Source organism: Anneissia japonica, unplaced genomic scaffold, assembly GCF_011630105.1.
Source record: "Anneissia japonica isolate Jap-2015-1 unplaced genomic scaffold, ASM1163010v1 scaffold287864_len1152817_cov193, whole genome shotgun sequence".
Classification (NCBI taxonomy): domain Eukaryota; kingdom Metazoa; phylum Echinodermata; class Crinoidea; order Comatulida; family Comatulidae; genus Anneissia; species Anneissia japonica.
The window spans coordinates 286262-296417 of record NW_022710960.1 but is presented as its reverse complement, the minus strand read 5'-3'; the positions used below and the strand labels follow the sequence as shown (position 1 = coordinate 296417).

Sequence of the window (10156 nt, the reverse complement as noted above, 5' to 3'; positions counted from 1 at the left end):
TAATCTATTTCCGTTAGCAATAATGTCAGACCTGGTCAAACTAGGCCTATATGGATCAACATGTGGTGGGGTGTTTGTTCTGTTCTTCATCAGGACTAGCCTAGGCCTATCACCATACCATACACGGGTCACGGGGGCGTTGTTAGATGGATGGGCTGATGGGATAGTCACTGGAGAGGATAAGTATTAGCCTAGGAGGCTAGCTAGGGCCTTGTCAACAGGGTCAACATACATAGCTGTGCCCCGGCATTTTCTTAAGTGCTCAAGCAAGGTTATGTCATAGTCCCTGTCTCTTATACACATCTAGATGTGTATAAGAGACAGCCTTTGGTGTGGCTGCTCCAAAGTTGTTCTACCTGCTAAAGTCTATAAGTCCGTCTCTTTGTCCATCTTTAAGAAGCAACTCATCTGCACAAACTGATATAGCACTTTCTTGGAAAAAAAAAAGCTACTGGGCCGAAGCCTCCAATTTTTGAAGTTGGTCAATAAGAAGAAAAAGAAGAAAAGAATCGTTCTGCCTCCGTCTTTTGACTTGCTCTCTCACTATACAAGTCAATCTACTAAATATTATTATTATTATTATTATTATTATTATTGATGATCCGCTTCACGCTTGGCATGGAATAGTCACAGTGAGCTGTTCAATGTGCACAGTCATGCGTGACGTCATTTACGCGCAATTTTACATGTTTTACATTATCGATCATATCATCGTAACTAATTGTCATTTCTAAATCATATTCAGTGGACATAAACATCAGGTCAAGTTTGAATGTCATGTACGTCAAAATTTAAAAATGCTCAAAATCACTTTTTGACTAAATTAGAGCACGTTTCAGGCCATTTTGAGCATTTCAAAATTGTTTTGACATTTTCCACTACGCGCGCATTTTTACGCACACAGCATGTACGGAAGCTAGAAAATACATTTTTTTACATATTTTGGGTTCCTGACATTGTATTAATTTCCATTCTTTTCAGTCATCTTTTGGCCAATAGCAATGCCGTACGCGCGCATCAAACATAGGGATCTTTGCTCGCGTTTGTGCAGATAAACAGTGAAAAGATGCTAAAATCGGGCCTATTTTTAATCAGTTATAGCTCCTTAGGTTAAATGGTGACCCCCAATTTCTGTCTCTTATACACATCTAGATGTGTATAAGAGACAGTATATATATATATATAGGTACATTTTTTAATCAGCTTTAAAACATATCTTGTACAAAGATTAAAAACTGTAATGAGGTATTCCTATCCAGCAAGTTATTCTTAATGTTCTTTATTTTTAGGATTTTAAAGCATGAAAACAATTTAATTAAACAGACAAAGCAGATAAAAAACTTGAATGAGGCCAAAGGTCAACTGCAGGACCAATTAAACAACGAATTAACACATAATTCAAATTTAAGGTAAAATTCAGTTTATGTTACACAAATATACAAATCTCTTCATAAAATATCTTCACTTTTGGTTCCTGGACACTTCTGACCCCAATCACTCCTATATTGTATTTTAATCCTGTAAGTGGTAAACCAGTTAAAAAGGAATGAGATATTAAGGAACATGAACGACAAATGTGTTACCAATATTAAATATATCAAATCTCTTTTTCTTATACAAAGTCTTAATAAATTTATGTATTTATATAAGTATCTAAAATGTCAGTTTTGCATACAGTATATTTTTCGTCACATAACCCCAGTGATTGGAATTTATTTATAGAAAACAGAACAGTAGTATGATGAGCAAACTTCCAGATTTGATGTTCATGGTCAAAAGTCAAAGGTCAGAGTTGACAAATATCCACACATTTGTCAGTCAAAGGTCAAAGTTGGTTCATGAAACTATGGCAACACTCAATGCTAAAATAATGTCAGTGTCCGAGAGAGAAATTTCAGGTTAGTCTTTTCTTTCTCATCATCGACATTGCATCATCAATCACCACCATCGTCATCATCACCACCATTATCATCATCATCATAATATTCTTTATCGTTAGCCACATCGTCAGCTGTATCATTGTCATCATCATCTTCAGATCATCCTAGGCCTAATCACCATAAGGCCAAAAAAATAAATTGTTTGTTTGCCCTTGTTTTTTTAAAAATGATAAATAGGGGAGGGTGGAAAAAGTTTCTTATTTATTTATCTATTTTTAAGAAAAATTCAGATGGATAAAAATAACCCACAGAGGCCTAGAATGACAATATCTTACATCAGACAACAACTTTAGACTAATTTGTAGGGCATCTGGCAAAAAATAAAGATAAATTCACTCACATTTTTTTTAATTTGTAAAGAAAAAAGATAAAAAAAAAAAATTATTTGTTTTTCCGCCCCTATTTCTTTTCAGTGAGTTAGGGGCGGGTGGAGGAGGGCAAACAAACAATTTTTATTGGCCTTGAGCTAAAATGATAATGAGCACTATCTAATATATTATACAGTATAATCAAATTCCTGCTCATTGTAAACATGAACATCAATCTCCTCAACCTCATCATCATCATGATTGTCATCATTATCATCAACATCTTTATATAATATAAATATATGAATGATTATCCTAATCAGTGATTATCCTCATCATTGTCTTTATTTATTCTAACTACAGTACATGTAATAAAAATCATTTTCATCATAGCTCTGGCTTTTTTCTTCTTTAGAAAAAGAATCTTTAGAAAGTAGGCTATCATCTCAGCAGAAGGAATTATTGCAGTCCAAAGAGGAGAACCGTCATTTAGAATCATTGGTAAAAAATAATGAAATGAATGAGACTCAAATAGAAGACATGGAGGTACAACTGGTCTCCAGCAGAGACCTCTGCCAACAATTACGTTCACAAGTCAATAGTAGGTTTTCATTTAAATTTAATTAAATAGGCTTCTTTTAACCTCATGACCTTAATGAAATTCACCCTTTTTCTGTTTGGTTTATCCAAGATAACCTTTGTAATTTTCCCAGCCAATCACAACATTCTTAGTTCTACTGTGGTCAAAATTTTATTGATGACAGATATGCAACAGGGTATTTCTGATATGATAAAGCTCAGTGATTTAACTTTTACAATTTTAAATTCTACATTTTACTTTTATTTTTGTAGCGAGCCCCGTATTAATTCTTCTGTGCATGTTAATTCTAAAAAAAGTCCTGAGCTATGTAAGCACTGTCCTTATCATTAAAATTTCATATGCATAATTATTATATTAAGGTCAGAGGTCATTATTTGTACTAAATTTCTTGTTCTCATTTCAGAACTGCAGAATGATGTTGATGATGCTGTGGGCAAATACAGAACTGCTGCATCAGAATCAGCTCAATTTAGGGAGCAACTTAGGTATGTTGACTGTATACGTAAACTAAAGAATAGCAAAGTTTAAGATTCTTAAAATGAGTTCCTTGAGTTAAACCGTGTTTATTTAATGTTTAGTTACTGTTATTACTATTCAATCATCATCCTCATCATTGTCATAAACATCATTATCATTTTCAACATCATTATAATTATTAATTTCATTTCTCTAAATTGTAATTTATTACCTTTTCTTTCTTTTCATTGTTTTTCTTCTTTTTTTGGGTCATCTATTATTACATAAGAAAATTTAGCTTTTTTGTTTCAACAGAAATAAAACACAAGAAGTTGAAGACATCCAAGAACAGCATAGAAAGAAAGATCTAGTCTCCGACCAGATGTTTAGTAAATACCAACTAGAGTTAAAACAGAAGTCAGAAGAGCTGAAGCTAGCCAATTTAGAAATAAAAAAGTCACAGCAGAAACTCTCAGAGAAAAACCGAATTGAAGAGGATATTCAGCGACAAGCTGATGAAAAAATGCAAGAGACAGAAGGAGTAAGGGAAACCCTGCGCAAGGCCAATGAAGAGTGCAGGGCTCTGAAAGAGGAGAGGTGAGGCTTTTTAAAAATAATATTAACTGAATTATTTCTAGTTGAGTATCTAGGAAAAGATGATCAGCCTCTGAGGACCAGCCATGATCTATCACCGTCTCTGTTGTGACTTGTACAGTACACCTGGAGAAAATACCCCTTTTTTTAAATGAAAATTGTACTGTACATATTTTTTATTTTTTAATAATTTCAGAGAACTTATGATCACTTCTCATCAAAATCGAATTGAGCAACTGAGAGATAGTTTTAAGCAGAAACTTAGAGAAGCAGAAAAATGGCCAGAAAAAGTAAGTGATAAGATCATGAAACTGTATGTTTTGTACACTCCTCTTTCTTTAAATCTAATTGTTGTAAGGATGTGATAAGAGAAATGTTATTTCATAAATTCCACAGGTGTCTGAGGAGTCGAGGAAGGAGAAAATTAGACATACACAGGAGTTGAAGGACTTAGAAGAAAGTTTGAAGCAAGCTTTTCAAATGGTACTGAATGTTGTTATTATTTACAGTATGTTTCTTTTAATAAAATGGCAGTAGTTTACTCTCACTAAAATGATTTTATTTAACTGAATGCTATGTATATATATATTTATTTGAATATATTAGTACTGACCAATAATATTTAAAATGGTATGAATTTCATTAAAAAAAACAAAAAAACAAATCACATTTTTGTGATACCGTGAAATTCTTTCGATTTATTTAAGGAAATGGATATAGAGAAACAAAAATACGAAGAACTTATAGAAAAGTACAAAGATGAAATTATGGAAGTGAACGAACAGGTGATTATGATGACAATCTTTAACCTTCATTTACTCGATGTTGGCTCGGAATATGTGGTTTTTTATTAATGAAGCACATTATACTAAGGTTACTATGTTCTCAGACAAACTCACTCATACAACCTCCCAAAGTATCCCCTTAGGTGCCAGAACATTATGTACACAGGAGCTAAAGTGGATGAGAACACGGGTTAACCCCAGTTCTATGTACCCGGCGGTCGTTGGTGATACAATTCTGTAGAGAACACAATATGACAATGCTTTTTAAAATGGCAATTTGCTTAGACTGCTACCAAAAATCAGCGGATGGCATTGTATTGCAAGCGCTCATTGCATTACATTGTCAAGTGGGGTTCGATTCGTTGGCTGACAGTCGTACAACACAGTTTATTTTCTGGCTTGAGAACCCTTTTTAGAGAAGACTAAAACTCAGAGAATATTTAAACCCAGAGCAAACATCTGAATTCAAACCTGTACTCACGAAAAGGCTGTAGCCTTTTGCAGTGCTTCTCCTGTAATCAATTCGCTGCAGTACCTATTAGTATTCCCAAGTTTGACCCAAGTACCAGTGGCGGATTCAGCCCCCTTTCCCTAAATTTTTCAAAATTTAAGAAAAATGGAGAAAGAAAAGAAATTATATGATTCATATTGTAAGCCTGAGAGTGGCATTTCCAGCCATCTAGATGTGCCGTAATCATAAATTTTCAAACCTCAGCCCCAATCAATGTGGCCTCACAGGTACAGAATCTCCACCTGTGAAAGTCTGTTTCTAGGCCCCCTATATTTCAAATTTCTGGATCCGCCACTGAGTACTGACTGGGCCAAACAATACTTAATTTGGTGAATTGACTGTGTTTCAATATGTGGTATGGCTAGACCTAAACATTGATTAATTTTATATAAAGTTTCTTTACTTTATTTGTGCATTTTGTTGTATTTGACAGTCAAGAAATGAATTAAAAAGTATTTGTAGTAAACACAAGATCGAGTTATCTCAACTACAGCGGCAAACAGATGATGCAAAAAGTTCCATACATGGAATTGAAAGGTCTTATAAAGATGAGATAGCAAGTTTGAAGAACATCATCACCAATTTACAGGATAGACTTGGTAACTATTGCTTAAAGATTTATTCAATGATGGTTCGATTGTGAAAGTGAACAATCTATTCAAGGTGTTTGAAATGTAGTACTGATTCCATCAACTGTTGTAAAAATTATTAACTACTGTAGATAGAGTTGCAGTTGAACTTGCCTAATTCGACTTTGTCTAACTCAAATAATTGAAAGTCAATCTTATTTAAAGTCGGGCACACACTGCGTCGTGTGACGGTCGTAACACTGTCGCACGACGAATTCAACTCCGCTTCCTGTAAGCGCTAGACGACGCGGCGCCGTCTGCTCATTGTCGGTGTCAGTCTGAACGGATCGTGATTAAAAGCGATTGGTTGCATGCGTAGTCGCGTTGGCCAATGACCATCAGACGTAGTGAGTTCCCTGCTTTACATGCCAAATTGTTGTGCTTTCCATTTACCAAGTTAAATTTTATCTAAGAGTCAAACATTTTCAATGCCATTTTGGATTCGACTTGCATATGCTTATTGTTTGTACCTTTTTTCTCCTCCAAAGCTCATATTGATCGGGAAAATGATGGGTCTGAAGTTCAACTACGAGCAGAATTAAGAGAATCAGAGAATGATTTAAGTTCCATGAGAGAAGAGAATCAAAAGTTGGAGGGAAAAATGAATGAAGCCAGAGAAGAAGTAAGTTATGTGTCTTCTATTGCTGAGTTAAAGCTGATGAGAGTGATGGTTATGATGATTGTGATGATGAGGAGGATGATAGTGATGGTGAGGAGGGATCTCGATGATGATGATAGCAACAGTGACACTGATGATATTGATAGTGATAACGCATGATAATGATATTCAAAATGATGATGATGATGATGATACTTCTATTGTTGAATATATTATTAAAATCGACAATAGCCATGAAAGATTTTCTGTTGAGAACCATAATATTGGAACAGTGAAATATATAATGATGATACTGAATGAACAATGCTATTGATGTTAATAAATATGATAACATTTTGATGATGAAGCATATTGGTTTTATCTATGATCTACAGTATTTTCACTCAATATTCTGTTTTTTAGATTCTTTTTCTCCAAGAGACTGTGAGAAGAGAATGCGAAGAGAGATTTGAGTTGACTGAAGCTTTAAGTCAAGCACGTGAACAGTTATTGTCTTACCAACATCCAATGGCATACAGCCCAGGATCACGACCTAGCTCAAATAGTCGACCTACCTCTAATTCTAGGCCTAGCCCAAACACTAGGCCTCTGTCATCCGCGAGAAACCAAAGTAAAGAAAGGAATATTCTGAATGGTCCTCAAATCGTTTCCAACAGTTCATCTTCCAGTGTTATTCCTTCAGGAAAAGTTTCAACTTCCAGTTTAAATATAGATTTTAACGTTTCAAATGGTAAGACAAATAACAGTAGAGCAAAGGGAGGCAGCATGACGGATAGTAGACAGAGAATCGCTGCCGCAGTTGGCCGAAAGTGAGATCGTGGCTTTCTTTGGCCAAAATTATTAATATGAACACTTAAAGACAATCGTAATTTGCAACCTTCACGAACATGGTATATTAGGCCTGATGTTACCAAGATTAAAGATGAGAAGCAGTATAATTTGAAGCCAGAAATACTCAAACCTAATGGTGAAATATAAGGTAGACCACTTCACAACACGTCAAAAGTGCAAGCTGGGTTATCTAGGCCTTGATGTCGAGAATGGTCAGCATTTGTTCAAACTCCTGACCTCGAGGTTCGGAACCTGGATGGAAAATCACTGTGCCAAATTGCCTTCCCTATCTTGTTAGTATACAAATATTTACTTGGTTGAGGGGCATGGTTTAAATTATAGCCTGAGGTGATCTGGAGGCTGTACTATGTCCCAAGACAAAGTCAAGGGACATACAGCCTCCAGATTACCAAGAGCTATAATTTGAACTATGACCTGATTAAAATTCCAGTAAATATTTGTTTTATATACCCCTACATAGATTGTAGGAGGGCATGGTTGAAACTTTTACCATTCAAATTTTGGGAATATGTAGTAGGTATATAATTTTGAATAGTTGCTTATTAACCAAACATGCTGTTTCCCTGATGGACACCATCTACTTCTTCCTTCAATTTATAGGTGGTGCTATATTTTGAGCTATAAGTATACAACCTTTAGTTATGCACTGCTGTCTTACCCATTGTTTTTAATGTATTGTACTCAAGATTTAGCACCATTTTGGGAGCCTGTTTTGAATTTTCCAAAAACATGTTACCTGTCTCTATTGCAGTATTGATTAGATTTGTGTTTGTGTTGTGTTGAATTTATGAAATGTTGGCAACTATGAAATTACACCTTGTATTTGGTAAGTGAGAAAAGTAACTTGATTCATCACTAGCTGGTGTGCACACAGCGGTTTCTTCATGTATCCTATGTTAATGAGATTATTTTTTTCCTTTGCTATACAAGTCATAATATGTTATTCTCAGTGTAAGTTAGATGAATCCATTATAGACAGCCTTGATATTTGAAATCCAATAATTATAAGAGCTTAGTATAGAACTTATAAAGTGAGAGTCCCTCATTTTCATTCCATTGTAGTGCGTGCATTACATAAAATCAGTGGGCTTGCTAAGATAAGATAGTAAAACTGGTGCTGTAACTTGGTGGTTAAGATGCTTGCCTTCCAAGCCCATGGTCCTGGGTTCAAATCCTGTTTCTTTCTCACAACCAAAATTTCTAAGCCTCATATAAAACTTAGTTTGTAGAGCATTGTTCCATGATTTAATTGGCAAATGTACTTGCTGTTGGATGTGAAAATAATAAATAATTGGAATAAAAATAAGATAAGATAAGATAAATGAGGGTTCGCAATTAATCACGATTTCATGTTGAGAGAATGCTTCTTTAATGTCCAGTTAGCAGTGGTTGTAATGAGACAACGAACTACTCAGTCATAAATTATATATTCAATGGACATATTAATACAGCCTAAGGTATAGTGATGTTAATATTCAGATATTATTGGCAATACAGCCTACGTAACACATATCCTATAGTCAGTTTTTAATGCTTGTACAATACAACTATCATACGATGCATTCAGTGTGGGCCTAGGGCATAAGTATAATTAATTCTGTTTATACCTGGTGGGAATGTCATTAGCAATTTATTAGTCTGTTACTGAATTAGCTGTAGGGTTAGGATTACTCCCCAGGGGTGGGGAGGTTACCCATATTGTGCATGAATGCTTATGTGCTAATGCTATGTCATACAACATTTGGGAAACAAATGTAATTTTATTCTTTTTTCTTTAATGTGACAAAAGGATTTCGGCCTCCAGTGAGTTCACTCCCCCTCCCCTCTGTATATAATCTTCATGTATACCTTATTTTTCTCCAGGTGAAATTGGCTAAATTAGGGGTGGGGTAGTTTTGGGGGCATCATGACGTGTAAATTTAGCCCCCCACTTGGGCTGAAATTCCTGTGACACTGATGCTATACAATATTCTCTTATTATTTTGGTTTTGAACTGCTATGTTCCATTTTAAAATCCAATATATAACATAAGTTTTCTGACTTCCAACAAGAAGAATATACTTTTTATTTTATGATTAATCAATCACTTCATTTTTTGCTGTGTTTTTTATAAAATGTTTTGTTATGCAAATGCAAATACTTTAAATAGTAATTTTTATGAATAAATCTATTTATAATGCAATTGATGAAACCGTCCAATGAATTATATACTGTACTGTATTATATTTCAGTTTACAGTGGTATTTGTATTTCTTGACAAATGAAAAAAATATAGAGAATAAACAATGATCTATGTACCTACTACCTTTTTGTGTTTTATATATAATTGGTGAAACTGTTGAAGAATTGCCTTAAAGCCACTGCAAAAAAAATCATACCCAGAATATGTGTAGTTTTGCAGTGGTGGTGGATCCATGATGAGATGTAAGGGGAAATGCTTCTCCTCTGCAACAGCAAAAAAAAATAATACTGACATTATAACTATTAAAATGACTCAAACAGATGGAGGCTAATCACCCAAGGTTCCATATTATGGAAGGGAATACCCCAACCTCTCCCCTCAGCAAATCCACTACTGTTTTGGGTGAAGATTTACTTAAATAAAAAAAAGTGTCATAACATTGAATATTCCAGCCAATTTCTGCATGATCATAGCCTATAGAGACTGATACAAGTTACGTACCGGTAATATTAAAAATTAAATCTCCTGGCCTCCATTGATTTCATCATTTTTTTACATGAATTTCGAATGCATTATGGACAATAAAAGTTGATTTAATTTTTAGTTGATTAACATAATATATTTATATTTTGTATATTTGTAAAATAAGTCACTAATATTTTATACATTTGCTTTGCGG

General features: G+C 34.4%; 1 protein-coding gene across 1 annotated transcript; it reads left to right on the top strand.

Annotated features, from left to right (window-relative positions):
* The first annotated feature begins 1274 nt into the window (after positions 1-1274).
* On the top strand, positions 1275-9599 carry LOC117107147 (leucine-, glutamate- and lysine-rich protein 1-like). Its single transcript, XM_033248713.1, has 11 exons — positions 1275-1409; positions 1723-1898; positions 2664-2849; positions 3253-3334; positions 3621-3902; positions 4096-4189; positions 4296-4382; positions 4607-4684; positions 5629-5794; positions 6313-6446; positions 6846-9599. The coding sequence occupies exons 2-11, from the start codon at positions 1739-1741 to the stop codon at positions 7254-7256; spliced, it is 1680 nt and encodes a 559-aa protein (XP_033104604.1). The 5' UTR covers positions 1275-1409; positions 1723-1738; the 3' UTR covers positions 7257-9599.
* The last annotated feature ends 557 nt before the right edge of the window (positions 9600-10156 follow it).